Here is a 20751-nt window from a genome sequence, read left to right as displayed (position 1 = left end):
GAGAAATGGTTGTTTGTCTGTTCTTCCTAACCTCGAGGGCCAAGAATGTCCAGGCCCTGAAGGCCCCTGGCCGGGGAAATCCCAACAGCACTAAGAAAAGCAGTGGATTGCTAAGGGGACCCTTTTGAAGGGCTCTGTGCCTCTCAAAGCTCTTCAGAAAATGAGGCCACCAGCTGTCCCCTGCCTCAGTCAGGCAGGACGTTTCCTTTCATCTCACTCAGGCCTCTCCCTGCCCAGCAGGGTGTCACAGTCCAGAGCCAGTTGTCCCAAGCCGGGGAAGCAGATCTGGCAGATGGCAGACGGGTCAGCTGTGTGTGAAGGGAAGCACTTTTGTTCAGAGCCTCGCGTGCACGGCAAGCACAAGTCTTGATTACAGGGTGATGAACCATGGGAGGAATGCGCCACCTGGGCTGGAAAACCATCGTGGCTTGTTTTTTTCCCTGCATCCAAGGACAGCACGCAGGCAAAACGTGCCACATTTCATCCCTACGGGAACGGACCACGCCCCTCCTGTCCCTCAGTGAGGCTGCCGTCCCCTCAACTCTGCCGTGATGACCCTGCTGCACAGCAAGCTTGGACGCCCTCAAGTCAAAGGCAGTGTGAACTGGCTGGCTGAGAAACGTGGGGAGCAGGGCAGCCTCTGTAAAGGAGGCTGCCTGACCTGGTACCGCGGGGACAGAGTCCCCGAGTGTGCTCCAGCCTGCGGGAGAGTCCCTGCTGCATCCCGCCTCAGAACACAAGTCCCCGAGCCAAGGATTGTATCTGGCTGTGAAGGGGAGCTGAGAAAGCAAGGGGAGACAAGGGGAGAGCTCGGAAAACAGGTAGGAAGATTGAGGGTGGAGGAGGGGCCGGAGGCAGAGCTATGAGGAAAGATGATTTTTTGTGACTTTGAATATTTTTATTGAAATATATTTGACCTGTAACACTGTATAAATTTCATGCATATGACATGTTGACTTGATACATGTATATATTGTAATATGATTGCCATCATAGCAATAATTAACACCACAATCATGCCACATAATTATAGTTTCTTTTTAGTGGGTGGAACAATTTGGATCTAGTCTTTCAGAAAGTTTGATGATTATAACACGACACTTTTGTCTGTATTCACTATACTGGGCATTAGGTCTCTAGGGCTATTCACTGCTTGTTGCAACTTTGTACCCTTAAACCTCTGTGCTATCGCCCCCAACACACACAGCAGGGATGGACTGAGAGAACATTATGTTAACTAAGTGACACAGAGAAAGACAAATACTGTATAATATCACTGAAATGTGGAATCTAAAAAAGCCAAACGTGTAAAAATGGAAGGTGATTCAGACATAGAAAGCAACCTTATGGTTACCAAAGGGGAAAGGCGAGGGATAAATTAGGAGTGTGGGATAAACAGATACACACTACTATATATAAAATAGATAACCAGCAAGGACCTACTGTATAGCACAGGGAACTATATACAATATCCTGGAATAACCTACAAAGGGAAAGGATCTGAAAAAGAATATCTATACGTGTGTGTGTGTGTGTGTGTGTGTGTGTGTGTATAACTGAATCACTTTGCTGTACACCTGAAACTAACACAACATTGTAAACCAACTCTACTTCAATTTTTAAAATGGAAGATGATGAAAGAAAGAGAATGGAAAAGAAAAAAGGAAAGAATGAGCAGCAAGAAAGGAAAATAAAGAAATCTTAAAAGCCGGGGGGTGGGGAAGAGAAGGCAAATAGGGAATAACGTTTGCAGAGCCTCGTGGATTGATGGGTGCTGTTGCTTGGATACATGTTCCCTCCGAGTTGGGGCTTTTGGTCCAAACTCCGTCTTCTCACACCAGCAAGGAGCAGGGCCACACAGGTGAAGCCATGAGCTTCTCAGCAAAGCCCAAAGCAGCCCCATCCCCTTTCTCCTCCCAGTACAAGTCCTGGGGGCCCGGGGCGGGGGGCAAGTTCAGGGTGCCACTCCAGCCCAGCAGGGGCACTGGGAAATGGTGTCATTTCACACAGGACATCTGCTGAGCTGGCTGGAAAGTGTGTGCATGTGAGTGTGTGCCTGTGAGCGTGCATGCCTGTGTGGAGGGACGGTTGAGGAGCTTGCCTGCCCGGGTTGGAGAATCTCGCCCTCGGAGAATTCTGCTCACTTTTGCTTTGGGCGAAGCTGGTTTCCTCTTGTAATCCCCAGTGTGGCGAGCAGGGGAAGTGGAAGAAGCACCCCTGAGGTTTTTTCCATTACGGAGGCCACGAAATAGCACAAGGAGCTCAGAAATAAGGGTCTGCTGCACCCGTAGCTTCCAACTCACATCGTCCTGGGCTCTGGAAACCCTATTTTGTCCTGGAAATGCCCAGGAGAGATGGAACAGTATTTTTTAAAATTATTTTTAATTGTGGTAATTACACATGCCAAAATTGACCAACTTTTTTAAAACTTTATCTTTTATTGAAGTATAGTTGACTTACAATGTTGTGTTAGTTTCTGCTGTACAGCAAAGTGACTCTGTTATACATACATATATACATTCTTTTTTATATTCTTTTCCATTATGGTTTATCACAGGATACTGAATATAGTTCCCAGTGCTCTACAGTAGGACTTTGTTGTTTATCTGTTCTATATATATATAATATATATATATTATATATATATAATAGCTTGTATCTGCTAATCCCAAACTCCCAATCTTTCCCTCCCCTCCTCCCCCTTGGCAACCACCAGTCTATGCCCAAAATTTACCATCTTAACCATTTTGAAGTGTAGAGCTCAGTAGTGTTAAGTACATTCACATTGTTCCCTTTTCATCTCACAGACTTGAACTCTGTGTCCATGAAACAACTCTCTATTTTCCCCACCTCCAGCCCCTGGCAAGCACCATTCTACTTTCTGTCTCTATGAACTTGACTATTCTAGGGACCTCATCTAAGTGGCATCATACAGTACTTTTCTTTTTGTGACTGGCTTTTTTTGTTTGTTTGTTTGCGGTATGCGGGCCTCTCACTGTTGTGACCTCTCCCGTTACGGAGCACAGCCTCCGGATTCGCAGGCTCAGCGGCCATGGCTCACAGGCCCAGCCGCTCCGCGGCGTGTGGGATCTTCCCGGACCGGGGCACGAACCCGCGTCCCCTGCATCGGCAGGCGGACTCTCAACCACTGCGCCACCAGGGAAGCCCAACCTCTTGTTCTTTTGAGTACATACCCAGAAGTGAAATTGCATGGATCACATGGTAATTCTATTTTTCATTTTTTGAGGAACTGCCATATTATTTCCCACAGCAGCTGTGCTATGGTTCCCTCTCTCTAGCGGTGCACAAAGGTTCCAATTTCTCCACATCCTCGCCAATGCTTGTTATTTTCTGTGCTTTGATAGTAGCTATTCTAATGGATGTGAGGTGGTATCTTGTTGTGGTTTTGATTTGAATTTCCCTAATGATTAGTGATGTTGAGAATCTTTGCATGTGCTTATTTGTATATCTTCTTCAGAGACATGCTTATTCAAGTCCCTTGCCCATTTCTTACTCAAGTGCTTTATGTTGTTGTTGTTGAGTTGTATGTGTTCTTTATACATTCTGCGTCTTAAACCCTTATCACATGCATGATTTGCAAATTCTTCCATTGCATGGGTTGCCTTTTCACTCTTCTGATTGTGTCCTTTGATGCACAGAAGTTTTTAATTTTGATGTAATCCAATTCATCCATTTTTCTCTTTTGTTTCCTGTAAGAAGAGTATTTTAGCCAATTTCAATACCATGGCTCTTCTCAAGATGCCTTTAAGTGAGAGAACAAGATAAAACCCTGTGCTGATAACCGGTGGCCTGGATCTCAGTGGCCACAATGAGCAAGTGTGGACCAGGACAGGAGCTGACCTTCCCTTTCTGTTACTTTCCGAATCAGAGTTTGTACGAGGTTATAAGAAATCTTTTTTTTTTTTTTTCAGACCTATGCTAAACTTAGGGGTTTGGGTTTTGGCTTCTTTGTTTTGTTGTTGCTGGTGGGGTTTTGTTTCGATGCTGGGTGTTTTTTTGTCCCTGCCTTCTGGGTACACATTTTCCCGTCGTACGGCAAGGAATCTTAAAGAATTAACTTCACATACAAGATCCAAAATGAGCCACTTATTTAGGAGAAAATATCCCAGGTTTTCTGGCCAGTTCAGATCTTCATGACTTACATCCGACGGGACCACCCTAAAAATCAATAAAGGGTCCCCAGGGGAGTGAATGCGAACATTTAACTGCTCTGAAAGATAAGGAGCTGAAAGCATCTTAGAAGAAAGCGCTGAGCATTCAGTTCTTGGCTCTGTGCTTTATGAGTCCTAGCTCTGATCGGTGTCAGTTGCCGAGTCCTCTGCCAAAGAAATACTGGCGAGCCAGCTTTCCCTAATTCCCTCGGTACGCCAGCAGCTGAAGGTCACCTTCTGTGAGGCCAGACCAACCTTTAATGCATTCCAGTCTACTGGCATGAGCTCACCACCTTCCTCTCATAATGGAAAAAGCAAAGCTCGTTTAATTGAAGACACTTTCAACCCAATGGTGCCACAGGAGGTGAGGAAGGGCTCCAGGGCAGGGACAGCAAAGCTACTGTCACACTGCCCACCCTCTTCACCCTTCCACTCACTTTCCTCCCTCCTGGGAGGCCTCACACATGCCCCCATCTGCAGATTCAGAAGTCCCGTTGTTTCCACCCATCCCTCTTGTTTCTTAACCATAAAAACAAGTTACGCATGTGGACAAGTTACCTGAGTACAGGCCATGTGCAAGGCAGTGGAGGGGGGTGATCCAAAACTAGTATCACACAGGTATAATGCGGGTATAACTTATTACCATGTGTAACGCATGGTATAATGTATATTACATTAGTATTAGACCTCATGTGCTACAAACAGGTTGAAGGGATTAAAAGACATCCCAGGAACAAGAGAGACCCATATGAGAGAGAATTGTCACCGCACCACCTAACGTTCCATTATATATCAGGCGTGGTGGGTGCTCAAAGAAGAGGGGCCTGTGAGGAGGGGACCCCCCCCCCCCCGCGGTCTGGTAGTAGAGCCACGTTACACACACAGACACCAACACCAAGGCAAGCACACACGTCCCAACATCAGCTCCTGCACGCTCTGACACTCACACACACACACACACGCCTTCCATACACATCCACACCCTGCAAAGAGATGTGTTCTCCGCACACCAGTTCACGGGTAATTGTTTTTTGTTGTTGTTGTTGTTGTGTTTTTCTGCGGTACGCAGGCCTCTCACTGTTGTGGCCTCTCCTGTTGCGGAGCACAGGCTCCGGACGCGCAGGCTCAGCGACCATGGCTCACGGGCCCATTCGCTCCGGGGCATGTGGGATCCTCCTGGACTGGGGCACGAACCCATGTCCCCTGCATCGGCAGGTGGACTCTCAACCACTGTGTTGAGAGTAATAGTTTTTAAGTTCCTCTGCTGAAAGAAATGAGAAATGGACAAAAGCACATAGCTTTCTAAAGAAGTTTGGGCGGCCCAAGAAGGCACTCCCAGCTGAATTCTTTTTACTGAACCATAGTTAATTTACAATGCTGTGTTAGTTTCTGCTGTGCAACAGGGTGATTTGGATATATATATATATATATATATATATATATGCACACACATATACATATATATTCTTCTTCATATTCTTTTCCATTATGGTTTACTACAGGATATTGAATACAGTGGGACTTTTGTTGTTTATCTCTTTTATGTATAGTAGCTTGTATCTGCTAATCCCATACTCCTAATTTATCCCTCCCCCACCCCCTTTCCCCTTTGGTAACCATAAGTTTGTTTTCTGTGTCTGTGAGTCTGCTTCTATTTCGTAAATAGGTTCATTTGTATCATATTTTAGATTCCACAAATAAGTGATAGCATTCACATTTGCCTTGGTCTGTCTGACTTAGTATGCTAATCTCTAAGTCCGTCTGTTGCTGCCAATGGCATTATTTCATGCTTTTTTATGGCTGAGTAATATCCATATACATATATCTACCACATCTTCTTTATCCATTCATCTGTCAATGGACATTTAAGCTGCTTCCAGGTCTTGGCTATCGTAAATAGTGCCTCTATGAACATTGGGGTGCATGTATCTTTCTGAATTAGAGTTTTCTCCAGATATATGCCCAGGAGTGGAATTGCTGGATCATATGGTAACTCTATTTTTAGTTTTTTAAGGAACCTCTATACGGTTTTCCATAGTGGCTGCACCAATTTACATCCCCACCAACAGTGTAGGAGGGTTCCCTTTTCTTCACAACCTCTCCATTGGCTAAATGTATAATGTCATCCTCCTTTTGCCCCATTCCAAACAGGCTTTGTAAGTAATCCATAAGAAAATGCACCCTAAATTCCTGGAAGGGTTGGGCTTTTCGAAGGAGTAAATTAGTGTCCATGGGAGGTGGTCGCTGGAATTTCAGGTGAAGAAGAGAAAAGTGCGAAACGTTCATCCCGGAATTTCGAACGCTCTTGCGGTTAAGTGTTTATCCCATGAACAGACGCTGGCCTCTCTTTTCATGGACTCTGGCTCGTTTCCAGCACAGGTCAAGTTCAAATGCTTTATGCTGCCTAGACAGTTACTGGGCCATGAGCAAGTCCAGGTGGTTCTGATCAGGTCTAGAGACGCCTGGCTTTTCCACTAGAGAATCGGGGGCTTCCAAAGGTCGGCATTCCTGCCCCTCGGTCAAGTTTCATGCCTAATGGAACGTCGCTTCCCAGTTCAAAGTGAAGATCCTTGATTCCTTTTTCCCACCTACCCTCCTCACAAAAAGTCATAAGGAAAAAAAATGGTTGGCTTGGAATAGAGGCCCTGAGGTTTGTTTGGATATCACCCACCCTTTGTAAATCAACATTTTAATGAGTTAAGCACACAGTGAGAAACACAGGGGTCACATTCCTCCGAAATACTTGGTCGGGGTGCATTTAGCCTAATCCCAAATCAGGTGGCAGGCCAGGCCCTTGTCACATCTCCCTTGTCCCCAGGTTTGGCTCAGCACCCAGGACCCCAGATGGTCAGGACAAAGCAGGGGCTCACAGCCTTGAATTCCTGTGCTGGTGGGTGACAGCTGCCTGACGGCCTGCCTGGGGAGGGCTGGGGGACACCGGCTTCATGATGGATACCAACAATTCCCACCGCTCCCGCCCGTGATGGCCTCCCCGAGGGGCAGGCAGGTAGAATAGGAGGCAAGTGATAATGAGAACAGTGAAAGGGTCTGACATGGAAATTTCAGTAGGAAACAAGCAATTACATGAGAACAAACATTCCCAGCGCCACTCACAATCATCCCAACACATAACAGTGATTATAAAAACGATAGCAACAAATTGAGACCCGGAGCTGTTTGCACTTTGAGAAAACGGTCCTTCTGGGGCGGAGCTGTCTGTCCTCAGGCACGTGTGTGACTGTGTGTGTGGTGGGGGGCTTCTGAAACACATGAATTTCATTTGACTTGATTTAAAACTGGATCTCTTTCCCCTGCAGTTGAAACCACTTCTCCTGAACAAACACATTTCCATCCACCAGGAGAGGAGGAAACAGTGAGTCAGAAAAGAGGGGAGGATTTTTCTGGACCTGCTGTAGGTTCAGTGGAGTCCTGATTGGAAGCGTTCAGACCCGAGAAGAATGGTCCCCAGTGCAGAGCTCAGGCTTGGAGGTCGGATCACAGCGAGGAGGGTCTAGGACGCAAATATTTTGCTAGGAGCCTCACTGACCACGAGCTGTCCTTTTTTTCATCAAGAGTCACAGCACAGTCGAGCTAGTTCTTAGGGTTTTAAAGGTGAGTTCTTTTCCTTCCAACTCACTAAACGGAAATAAAAGTAAGTCTCTGGGTCCGGCTGTCCATCTCAACTGTCCCTACATCGTGGGAAGCCTTCATCACCCCTCTCCAGCCCCCACCTCGTAAACAGCCTGAAGAGAGGAGACGTCCAAAAGTAAGGAGTCAGCTCTGAAGAATTAGGAGAGGGCTCGGAGAGTTTAGCTGTGACAGTGGCTGGCAAGTCAGAGGCAGAGCTAGAGAGGCTTCCTGCTGCCATTAATTGCCGTTTGCAGACTGGGGTGCAATTTTCCTCTAGCCGGCTCCACGCTGCGTCTTCCCACGCCTCTTCCTTCTCTGCAGGGGCCTTGAGGCCTGGCCCAGGTCAGGGCCTGATTTGCATGCCGGAGGGGAGCTACTGTTGCTAGAAGTCACTGAGTAACCTGCGGGATGGGCAGCCAGACTTGGATTTCCCGTGCTCTCAGCTGCCGGCCTCTGGAGGGAGTGCTGACCCCCCAGGAATCCAGTCAGTTCTGTGGAACCCACCCTGGCTGTCTCTGGGTCACACTGTGAAACACACACTTGGGTTTTGGCATGCGATGCCTTTATTCCTTCAGCTGATGGGCTAAATCTTCTAGGCAAGAGGCAAAATTACCCAGATCTGGTCATTACAAAGTCTCCAGAGGACTCAACAGCAAAACTGGAAACCGAGGCCCTTAAAGCCCCTCCCACCCCCAATCCATTCCCAGGTACAAACAGTGACGGTGATGCTGGTGTGAATTATTAAAAAGCACAACATAGGTGGGATCATGTACAAAACACTGCAGCAGCATCTCCTCTTTTCTTTCTAATTCTCTCTCTCTCTCTTTTTTTTTTTTTTTTGAAAGGAAATCAAATGTGCACTTCTGGGGTTTGATGGCTTTATTTATCTCTAAGTCCTGACATCCAAGGAATCTCAGAGCAGCCCTAGCCCAGGATCCCACCTGGCTAGCTGATGGACAGGCTTCTGCGGTGTGCTCAGTTTCAGGGCCCAGGACTCAGGAAATCCAGGGAAGAGAGAAGGTAAAACCATTGCTTGCATCTCGTGGATGCCTACAGCAGAGCTTAGCTGAAATGCCGAGGACAGGACCGTGAGAATTCCGAATCCTTCGCGCCCGCCCTATCCACCAACTCTGGTGCTCAGGTGACGGGAAGGTCATCCTAATTAAAGCCACGTGGTGGGGTTTCAGCTGTGGAAAAATTGCTGGATCCTTTCTCCTACCTCCCATCTCCTCTGTCTCTCCTTAAACATACACATGCAACCTTCCCTCCCTTTATTTAAGCAAACAACTCTCTCCGTGATTAAGTACAGCCCCCGCTTATCTAAATAGTCCACAGATCTATAAAGACACAGGCACTCTCGGGTGCTATTCGGAGCTTGTTCTGGCTCCCGTCTTCTCCAAACCTACAAAGAGCAGCCTTCCTCGGCCTTTGCTGACAGAAATTCCTCACGCCTGTTCCCCGGGTAAAGCAGCCTTGCTCGGCAGGCTGTCCTCAATTCATCAAAGAGGTGGGATTTCCCCTCCAAATACTTCATTCCCCCCGCCACCCCTCTTTTCGTGGCCTCTCCCATAACCTGCGCTTGAAGCTGCCCAGATGTGAACATCGGAACATGAAAAGCCCCCGTTCTGTTGTCAGATTCTGATTCTGTTTGGCGGTGGAGGGGAACACCATCGAGAGGTGAACTCCAAGGCCCCCCCAGTGGGCGGGGCTGGGGGGAGGGATGGCGGGGAGGTCCAAAGGCAGACCTGGACAGGACAGGTCTGGATGGCTAATAGTTTGCTGAGGAAGGAAAAAAAAAGGGAAAGGAGTCTGGGGAAGAATCAACCCTGGAGAGCTAGGACAAAGAACCCTAACGAGTGGATGGAGAGGATGGGCCCCCAGCTTTGGGTTTCGAACTGCGACTCTCCCACAGTTTGATTTTCTTTCCACCCCAAAGCATGGTTCATATTTTGAGTTCCGAGGAGAGGGGCGCTGCGTGGGGACCCAGAGGTGACATTAGTAGTGCAGGGAGCCAGGACACTGCTGAGCGGGCAGCCCTTCTTCTATGGGCCGCTTAGAGCCTCCGAGGACCGACAGCGCCAGCTCCGCCCCTCACCCGGGAGCCAATCAGAAATGCAGAATTCCAACCCACCCTCAGCTCTATCCAATCAGAACCTGCATTTTAACTCGGTCTCCAGGTGACTTATATGCATCTTAGAGGTTGAGAAGTACTCCTTGGAGAGCAGGATGTACCTGGCAGTAAAGAGTTAGGTTCATCCTCTCCCTCGTGTATCTAACTTACCTCTGTTAATCAATACCTAGTTAAGAATAACTCACAGAACTTCAGAAAGGGCTGCAGCAATATGAAGTGTGTGAGTAGGGAAAAGAGATACCAGAATAATCGTCTGCCTCTCATTCCCAAGCCACCACGTATGTCCTACTAGAATGTCATGCAAAGTAGACCCAGAGGACTGCTGGCATCTGGAAAACCTAGAGCACTCCCTCAAAGTTGAGATTCTAGGGCCCCATGGCAAACCTCCCGAATCTAAATCTCTGGGAGTGGAAGACAGAAACTGCACGTTAGCAAGCTCCCCTCGGGGACACATGCTACAATTTAAGAATGAGCCTCCCTATTTCCTTTAAGTACTGTTGGATCGTTGGTACGGATTTCTCTTCCTCCAGAGAGAAAGTGAATTGCTAGCACTTCTGGATCCGCGGTTGCCTTGGAAATAAGACCCACCTAACTTGGATAACACTGTGACCCTGATCTCTTTCTGCCCCTGAGTTGGAGTTTCTGCACCTGTACAGTTCCTTCAAGAGGTGTGAGCGCTATGGAGCCTGAGGGTAAGGCTGCCGTTCGCAGCCCTGCCAACCCTCTCTTAGTCACGAGGCTCTGGCAGTCCTGACACTTGGAACAACCCAAACTCCAGGGCGACGCCAGCTGCTGAAGCCAGGATGCCTTTGAACACACTTCATCATCTTTTTGGTGATTTGATTTTTTTTTTTTGATAATTCTATTTTAACTTTTTAATTTTAATTTTTTAATGAAGTATAGTTGATTTACAATGTTGTGCCAGTCTCTGCGATACAGCAAAATGACTCAGTTATACTGATTTGATTTTTCAAAATGCAAAAGGGCAGTGAGAACATATGGGTCGTGGTGGTAGGGTTCAGTGGGGTGACAATGATATCCACGCCCAGCCTAAAAGAGATTTTCCTTCTTATTAACCACAGAGGAATAAAAAGGAAATGCCAGTATTTTCCTTGGCTGGGCTGGCATTCCAGGTACAGGTCCACTAGTATGGGAAAATCTTTTGATACCAGAGCACGACTTAGTGGAATTTTTACAAGTCCTCATACCACGCCTTAAAAATGATGTCTCTGTGCTTAGGTGTGGTCTGGGGTCACTTGGAGTATTTGCTCACTTCTGGGTGAGACTGCCAGTTGTCTGAGGTTTGGAAGTGCCTTGTTAGTCAGGGAAAGACATGAACTGAAGTTGTCAGTGTCATCGCTCACAGAATTAAAAATCACAGCGAGGAATTCCTTAGGCAAGAAGCCTATAGCAGCCTATAGCCTCCTATCAGAGAGCTTGGGCTCGCCAAGTGACACAGTCTGGGTCCAGAGGGAGGCTCAGCTGTAATTCAGACCTTGATCCCATAGGACTGGGACTTGGGAGCCGTGGGTTCTGGTTCCAGCAACGCCAGTGACCTGGGAGCCCCACCCTCCTTGGGAAACCCTAGCCATCTCACATCTGGCTTCCCATCTGTAAATTAAAGGGGCAGACATGGTCTCCTCTACGGCTCATGTGGGTCTCAGACTCCAGGTCCCAAAGAGTTTTCAGATTTTAGTTGGAATTTTAACATAGAATTGGCTGGAGGGGAAAGATCATCTGAAACCAAAAACATGGAAAAGAAACGCAGGCAGTTTGAAAAATACATTCTTGGAGAGCAAGTATTTAACTTTCTCTCTGATCTGAAACACACAGCCGGGGGAAACTTCTGGAAATGATTCATGGGAGCAGGTGGTGTATGTGGGATGGGGTGAGGGTGTCTGCAGGGCACCCCAGGTACTCCTCTGGCCCACCATGCCCCGTTACCATTTGAAAGCTGTTAAACTGGGACCCGAAAAAAATCAAGAGAGGGGTATGTGTGCAGTGGAGGAGGGCGAATGGTGCATCACTGGCGGGAAGAAGTCACCATGCACATTACCGTTGATTAATTGAGTGATTTTAGTTGAGTGAATATTGATACATGGCAGGAAGGCATGAAAATAAAATGAACACATACGGGAATTACTATTAACATAAGTGATAACATCAAAACATCTGGTAAAATGCAGTTAAAAAAACAACACACAAATGAAATGGAATGTAAAACATTTTCACAGTATTCAAAGCTTTTGTAAGAGATTTAGACTCTATAAGAGGAGTGCTACGTGGAGGAACTAGAGGAAACAGGAATCTCGTCTGTGTCCTGTGCATCTGCTGGTGAAAGGTCAGGAGGGCCAGCCCATTATGCCATGACAGTCTCTCCTAAAACAGAACGCCTGAGCCCAACACATCCACGGGTTACAGCAAAGCCATTAGTTACTTGGAGTCTGATGAGAAAGACAGACTCTAGGTTTGGGCAATGGGGTTTCTGTAATTTACAGACCCAGGTGCCTTAGGGAGCCCTCAGTGCTAATTCACCGACACCCAAAGCCAAGTGTGACACAGGATGCTCTAAAAATAAAGTGTTCTTGGAATTCTCACCTCACTTTCTATCTTCTAAGATAAGTACTAATATTCTTCAAAGATTTAGCTGAGTTCTGCCCATGACCTCACTGGATTCCACCCAGAATGATGATTTTAAACCTTCACGAATACAACCTTTGCACTAGCAATAATGACCAAATCACACACAGACCTCTTTTGGAAACCAATGAGGAAGCCAATGAGTCTGCACATCGTTTTTGTTACATCCTTTGTTGAGAAAAACAAAGGTTTGTGATCAAAGGCGGCTTTGGGCCCAGAGCCTCCCTTTGCCCTGCAATGGTTGATGTGTGATAGTCAAGGCTGTCCCAAGTCCACGGTGAAACTCAGTCCCGGGACTCTGTGGCTGGACTCTACAATTGCAATTCACATTTCCAACTTATTTTGAACTCTCTTACTGCTTCCTACCCGAGAATTCCCATTTAGAGAGTCCACCTGTTCATGTATAACCTTCCTGGGGTAACTGCTATGGCCCACACAAAGCCTTTCCCAAGGCCCTCGCCCTGGACAGAGGCCTTGTTGCCTGACCCACTCTGTCCAAACAAGCAGATGCAAACGAGCACAGAACTCTTGAGTTAATCAGTCAAGACCATAGGATCATGAAATTGCTCTGAATTTCAGTTGACAACAGGAAAGCAGAATATCTCTAATTAACTAATATATATACACATTTTTAAAAAATCATCCAAAATTACAGGCGAATCACTTAAGATCCCCAACACTTTATGATTAAAGGTCAGAGAGAACCAAAAAAAAAACGTATTAAATGATGGGTCACTAATTGTCAGGGGTTCATTAGATCAGGATAACCCTCAAGAACGTACTGAAGTCGGCAGGCTGGCTTTCAGACTGGAGTTTTGGGAAGCTAACAGAATCTTCCACTGTTTCTGTGTCAGGCAGAGGCCATGCGGGTGACGCCTTCCAGCCCCACTGAAGCATTGGATTGGGTATAAACATTTGCCCAGAGGGACAATCGTTAAATCCTCGAGGTGTTACAGAGAATTAAGAATCAGGCTTGAGGGAGAAATTAATTTGGGAGGAATTACTTCCTATACATTGAACAACAGAAGTCAAGTTGCTTCCGTGAATGGGTTTATGTACATCACTCATTAAACACAATGGCTTTGAGAATTATCTTAGGGCCCTTGGGGGAAAACCGTAGCTGCTTTGCCTTTTAAACTCCCTCCTTGGACTGGGACCCTTGTAGCTTAGCTTTCCCTCTGCAGAAATGAAAAAAGCAAAGCCAAACAAACATTTTTTTTTAGTGCAGAGGACAGGCAGGCAGGCTATTCTGAATTTCTCGGCTCTCTAGGCAATCAAGTTCAAAGGAATCCATTTCTTCACAGGAAAGACAGGAATGGGATGTACTGTGAGTTTTGATTAGCGTTGTGTTCGGGCCAGGGCAAGCCAGAACCCCTCAGGAAGGAGGACCCACAGCTACACTACCAGGAGAATCCACCTCCCACTGGAAATGCTCAGAGAGACAGCCACTCAGCTAGAAAGTTGACTCGGAGGCACCAAGAGAACCCAGTCTTACCACACCTTTCAAATGCTCAGTGGAGATTTTTTTTTAAAACCTTGAAAAGTAAGTGGGTCTGTTGGTCGCTTTAAAACAATGTGAAATGAACAAACAAGGGAATTAGAATACTAAGCTCTTTGCCCAATGACAATTCACCCTAGACTAGCAACTTGCTCGACTGTTCTCAATTTTTTCTGTTTTTCTCCTTTAACTCTGTTTTTTGAAAACCACCGTTGCCTTCTCAGTCTACGAATCATCACCTCTGCCACACCAAGGCGGGCCCCTGCCGCCCTTCACGTGTCAGGAGGTGAGATCAAACCCGAGGCTGACGGTAACCACCTCCAGGGCATCTGAGACTGGCTGGTTCATATCAGAGATGACACATGGCCACACGGCCAAGCAATGCAGGCCCCTCCCTTTGTTCTTACTATTTCTCCTGTGCACTGTCACTCTCTGAGTGTGGTGTGTGTCTGTTTCTGTCCACGACGGACAGAAAGAGAAACTCCTCTGGAACTGAAAGCCGTGCATCTTACCAAGAGTTAGAATTTTCTAGTTCCAAAGGCGTAGATTAGCGGATAGATCCATAAGCAATCTGTAACGACACAAAGAGAGTGGCAGAACCTAACGTTTGCTGCCGCCTCTCCCTTGCTGCCCACCCCCTTTCTTTACCGGCAGCGTTTTCTTTTGTAGTGACTGTGTCTCTGATTGAGATGATGCTGCACCTCCCTTCCCCTGGGGACGTGCTGCTCCACACTGTAGGTCTTCAGACGCTTCCTGATCTAAATGGGTTTCCTCATCTGGGCATGCGGCTTTAAATATCGGCTATACTGGGGTCTGGAGCATGGGGACGGAGGGAGGGGTGGGAAATGCTGCAAGGGCAAAGTAGCTGGATTACGATGCCCTCCACCTCGAAGGATCGGGGGTGTGAACTGCCGAGGGTCCAGGGGTGTCCTCTCCCCCCTAACCCACCCCGCGAGAATCACTTAAAGACCGACTGGAAAGTGGGACATTCGTGATTCTTCATCTTCTTCATGAAGTTTTTGAATTCTTTGTTTTTCTTGTCCCACTTATGGATGGCCGTCAGCAGGTACTGGCTCTTGACCTTGCGGCCCATGATGAGGAAGTGGTGGCTGAGGTTGTCCAGCTGGTGACAGGGGCAGTCAGCCCCATTCTTCAGGTATAGGACCAGCTTCTTCAACTCCTTCTTCTTGATGGGCCCCAGCTTCAGGGGCTTCTTCTTCTTGGGAACAATCTTCTTGTCGCCGTTTTCCTTTTTCACTTCTTTGATTTTCATCCTCAGGGCTAGAGAGGGGGAGGACAGAGAGGGGAAGAGGAGAGAAGGGAGAGAGAGAGTTTTAGAACACGGCTTTTCATCAGAAACCACAACCCACCCGCGGGCAGAAGAGCAGGAGACATAAAAGGCAAAGATCACCTAAAAGAGGGAGGCCCTATCTGTTTATTCTATAGATAAGGACCAAGGTCTCAGCTCACCTTCGCGTACCAACCCTGCCCCCTGGTTTTGCAGTATCTGATGGTATCTCACTGGTTGTCACAGGATGCCGTGAGAGTCTCAGATAAAAGTTCAAAACCAAATCATGTGTCTCTTGTTTACAACTCCAGGACTCAGACTATCATACGATGCTTTAAGAGAAGAAGGGGATCATCTAATCCAATCAAGTCCACATAATCCAATGCTACCAACATCAGCACTCAAAGAAAAAACTTACCCTGTTTTGTTCGTTTGTTTGTTTTAAGGAGAAAGTTATTGGTTTACGTTTTTTTTTAAATATCCAAAGGACCTAAAATTCTTTGTCAGTTGGGTTCTGGAAAGAAGACAGACAGAACCTGTGTGTGTGCAGTCAGCAAGGGAAAGCTGACTGCACCAAACGTCAGCGTCCAACTTTGTCATCAGAGAAACCAGGGTTCCAACCACTGGGCCTCCAGGGCGTTAAGACAGCAGGTACCATTGACGTGCTGTCCACCACTCATCAACCACTAGATGGCGCCACTAATGGGCTAGCCTACCCACCGTGTAGACCCACAGGACCAAACCCGACTTTGACCTCTCGACCCATTCGAGCAAGTCCTGGTGAGGGCCTGATGGATAAATCCAGGTGGTGATTCCTTAAATCTCACATGGTACCTGGGCTTCTTCCATTCTCAGCACGGCTCCCCGAAGAGAGGGAAAGCCAGCCCTCTGCCAGCTCTGCCTTCTGGCCTCTTTGTCTCTACAGAGCCTGAGTCAACAGTGTTTCAGGGTTAGTGTGTGGACCACACACTCTAGTGCTGGCTTCATGGGGTTAATTGGTGAGGACAAATTAGCGTGGAGGCGTTCTAGTCATCGGAAATGCACCAGAAACACAAACACAGCGTCTTTATAACAGTCAACTCCCCTGGAAGCCTCGCCAGCCCTGGAGAGTTCCAAAGGAGTTGGAAATCATTTCTAGATTCTGGTCACCAGATGATGTGTCCATCCCTTGAATTCTTGTGAATTCCAAATCACCAAGCCCTCTCTTTTGAATAACTCAAAGCTTCCACCCACATTCCATGAGGAAAGACTTGAATCGAGCTACAGAACAGTAGCTAATGACTAGGAAAGCATCTGGATGCCCTCAAGAGCGCTGAGTATTTTCCATGCACTTCCTCAGTGAAACCTGATACCTCCACGAGGAAGGTGCAATTATTTCCCCCATTGAACAGATGAGAAAACTGAGGCGTAATGGTTACCTTTACTTGCCCAGAGTCACTGACCCTAAACTAAACCCACGGACTGAGTGTGCACTTATAATCACCGTGCTGTCCAGGCCGAGTTGCAAAATTCTTTATAATGAAGCTGACATTTCAAGTGCTGATTAAATGGACCAAGACAATACGGGAAAAGGGCTCGGGCTCTCTTCCCAGGTTTACCCACATTTCAAAATGACTTTACTTACGAAATGGTAAGAGTTCCTCCTGGTTGAAAGGGAACACCGCCAAGAGCGAAGGCTTTATTATTTATTCTTTAGCTGATTAGAAAGCACACTCTTGGCCACCCCAAGAATTGGGAGAAATCCTAGGAACAAAGCTTCAGTGGATGTGTCAAAATCAGGAAATCAAATGCACTCCCATCCCTTCTGTTTACAGAAGGAGTCCCAGCTCTGCAGCCACCGAGCCCCGGGTAACAGATACCCCAGGCCCGCAGCCCCCAAGGGTGGCGGAGGTTTGGGGGACTGGCCCAAGCAGCAGGTGGTTAGCCCTGACCTCGCAGGCTGGCCCAGCCCCCCTGCCCACGGGAGTGCACTGAGCACAGTTTCCCAGTGAGCTCCTCTCTTTACTGCCCCCCGCCCCACGGAACCAGCCACCACCCAGCACCTCTGATCTTGCTCGATTCCTGCACCCACTCCCACCCTGAGGGCAGAGGCAGGGGGACCAGCAGGTGGGAAAGCCGCAACTAGGAACCAGCAGAGACCACCCCTCTGGGACCTCCGCCCAGACCTGCCCAAGCAGCCCTCCCTCTCCCACCCCAGCTCAGCTCCCCTTGTCGGCTTACCATCCTTGTACCCGGTGGGCCACCTGAGAAAAGACTTCACCTGGGCCAGTCTATAGTTCGCTCATCTAGAAATGTGTCCAGGGGGTTGAGCCAGAGGAGACTCCCTGCCCAGGCCTGGGCAGATCAGGGCTCCATCTCTGCCCGCCCTCCGCACTGCGAGAACCGACTGACCCAAGGAAGGCGGCCAGGGACTGCAGGAAGGCGAGGCGGTGAAGACACCCTCCGAGAAGTGCCCCGACGTGTCACGTGACCCAAGGTCTAAAGCTGGGATCAATTACATCACTGGCAGGGACGAATGCTTTTCCAGTGACAACTGGGCAGCCTCTTTTCTGCAGAGAAGTGAGCCATCATGTTTTTTGGAGAACCCACTGCGTGCCAAGCACAGGACAGGTGCTCTCTGTGCGGCTCTCCTGACTTAATGCACAGCAACTGCTGTTATTACTGACGACGATCAAGGAGAAGGACTCAGGCTAAGGAACAACGCGAGGCCACACTTTGTGAAAAGAGACTCAGGACTATAGAACCCACCCCTGACCCCAAAGACCACGCTGGTTCCTACTATACCATGACGGGGTTTCAGATGCTATTGCTTCAGTGGAAACTATTTCCCTCTTTTGATTGTGTTGCTTTTAATCACAACTCAAATCAAAAATTAATGTTCCTTTGCCATGACCATGTCAAGGAATTTAGTTTACATAGGTGGGAGCATGGCGGGGAGAGGGAAAAGCAAACGATGGAAATGTGTTCTGCATTAGACCCTTCGTTTCTTGCCATTTGGCTCCTTTCTCTTTTTGAGGTAGGGAGAGCAGGGAAGAAGGAGGCACATGTGGCCAGAAATTACTAACATCTTTCCATCTTTCAGGGCTTTATTTCAGGGATGCAGATTACCAGCAATGTTTGGATAGGCGATTAGCCATCCCAGGTCGACTTCCCCCTGCCTTGTGGGTATGTGTGCAGCCTCCCACCACATACACCCAGGGGCTGCTGGGACGGGGTGGGGGGAGACTGACCACTTCCTTTTCCCCCACCCGGCCTCCACCATGCAGACAGCCTGGACCCCAGGGATTTCGCTCGCCCAGGGACTGTGTCTGCGCTGCAACCGGTGCTGGTGCAGCAGCTGGGCTCACGACTGGGGCGCTGCTGGAGTCCCAGGTCCTGGGTTCTAACTGGGTGGCCACAGAACCTGGATCTGAGCTCCTGGAGGCTGTAAAGCGTGGAGTGCAGTCTGCCTGCCGGCCTGGACGGTCGGGCATGCAGAGGGCCCGTGCTGGGCAATCCCAGGCAGACTGCTGCGCCCACCCTGTCCCCGTCCTTCTCTGCCCCCTCCCAAGCCTGTCTCCCACAGGGTGATGACTCTACACCTGCCTCAGGCCCTTGATCTCAGCTACCCGTGACAGCCAGGCCCTGAACTTAAACAAAACAAAACAAGAAACAAAACCCTTCTCTGCGGTTTTTCTTAGCAGCAACTGAACGCCCTCCAACAGTAGGATATGACTCCTGCCTTTCACCTTGCTGGTCAGGGCCAGCGAGGATGCAGAGACCAGAAACTTTGAAAACTCAAAACTTAAGGTCACAGGGGCTGTCTGGGTCTTTCTCCGCAACCTTAAAATAAATAACCCCTTCTATTCAGGTTAGACCCTGAAAGTTTCATCCCACTTGCAGTCACCGAAACCATATTTTTTGCCCACAAATGACACCCCCTTGGTAGCCTCCCCACAAAGCCTGGCCATTTTCTGAGGCTGAAACGAGCAGAGGAAGCTTGTTACACTCATCCCAAACCCACACTCTCTTCAAAACCGTCTTTTTCTCCTGACCTGCTTATGCTAATGGGGCCGCCATCCTTCCAAATACCCAGACAGGGAGCCTGGACGAGAGGCCACTGTTGGCCAAGCGCCAGGCATCTACACGATCGACAGTGTGGAATCGCTGCAGGAGTGCAAGAAAGGGCCTGAGATGGGGAAGGTGCCGAAGAGGCTGAGTCAGTCCCCAGCTCTGTGACTCCTCTGATTACAGATAACGGTTGCAGTGAAGAATAAAGTACAGAGACGAGAAGAGAAGGAGGAACCTCCACTGGGGAGTCCCTGCAAAGTCATCAGAGGCACAGATGGAAAACTAGGTAGCTCAGCGTCTCGGAAAGCACAGCGGGAAGGCGCTTCAAGTGGAAGAAATGCTCCTTCATCCCCAACGCTGCAGGAGCTTAAGAACGAGCGTGGGACCAGCTTGCCAGCCTTGGCAGTGGGGGGGTTGCTGACGACCTGTGGGAGCCACAATCCCAGGGGGTCAGGGAGACTCCCAGAGAGCTCCAAACCAATGGGAAGTGAAAAGGTTTTCCATCCTGACAACCACCAAACGTCTGGAATGTTTGTGAAGAGTCATCGCTGGCCACTTCTAGCCAAACATAGTAGATTGAGCACACAATCATTTCCACCCCTCTAAAATTATAGTTTAAAAAAAGTTATAAACACATGCAAGAAAATGGTAAAGAAACAAGGACATCACATTTAGTAAAATAGGAAGCAAATGGATGGTGGGTCCTGGCTTGATGAGAAGAGAAAAGCTGAAACCCAGCTGCTAACAGAGGGAGCTGACAGTAAGAAAGCAGCAGGTCCACACGGCAGGACCCAGACGTGCTCGTGAACTGGGGCCATTGGGCGCTTCTGCACTCGACGACAGAGACTGTATTAAATATAGGAACTGAGGAGTCTGCATCAGGGCACCCAGATCCACCAGCCTGGCCATAAGTCCAGATGACTGTCCCTCACCAACTCCAGAGGCAGCCAAGACGTTTATTCCGTACAGAAGGTCTGAACCCAGACAGACTGGGCTTGCGGACACCAGCCTCACAGGAGGACGGAGTAGGGGGGAGCTGCCCCGACACCAAAGGGTTAAATGGAAGTCTGCACAGTGAAGAGCGAGACCCTCAGGTCTTAGAACACTACAGCAATACCCCCAGTCAGAGGATTGTAGGGTTTCTATCTAAAGAAACTAGTAGCCCCAAAGAGAAGACCTACAGCTCCCCCTAACAAAATTCCAAAATGAGGCCCAACAAATCACAGGCCATGCACACACGCAAAGAGCTCCAATTTAGTGCTTTACTCTTGAGCTCCAGCGGCCAGTCAAGGTCAGCAGGCTTTTAAAGGAAAGACTCTACATGTGAACAAGAGACCAAAAC

At 48.3% G+C, this 20751-nt stretch overlaps 1 protein-coding gene and 1 long non-coding RNA gene across 2 annotated transcripts in view; one reads left to right on the top strand and one right to left on the bottom strand.

Moving 5' to 3' along the window:
* Positions 1–362: 362 nt before the first annotated feature.
* Positions 363–10847, top strand: LOC137216222 (uncharacterized). The gene is made up of 2 exons (XR_010939637.1): positions 363–821; positions 7490–10847. It is a non-coding gene; the product is annotated as an uncharacterized lncRNA (long non-coding RNA).
* Positions 10848–11991: 1144 nt separating this feature from the next.
* The window catches only part of SFRP1 (secreted frizzled related protein 1), a 43252-nt gene continuing 34492 nt past the window's right edge, over positions 11992–20751 (bottom strand). Inside the window, exon 3 of the mRNA XM_067722143.1 lies at positions 11992–15352. Within this exon, the coding sequence (XP_067578244.1) occupies positions 15030–15352 (323 nt within the window). The 3' untranslated portion in view covers positions 11992–15029. The remainder of the gene's footprint in view (positions 15353–20751) is intronic.

The sequence above is a fragment of the Pseudorca crassidens genome, chromosome 21, assembly GCF_039906515.1.
Source record: "Pseudorca crassidens isolate mPseCra1 chromosome 21, mPseCra1.hap1, whole genome shotgun sequence".
Classification (NCBI taxonomy): domain Eukaryota; kingdom Metazoa; phylum Chordata; class Mammalia; order Artiodactyla; family Delphinidae; genus Pseudorca; species Pseudorca crassidens.
This window is presented reverse-complemented; position numbering and strand designations above follow the sequence as displayed.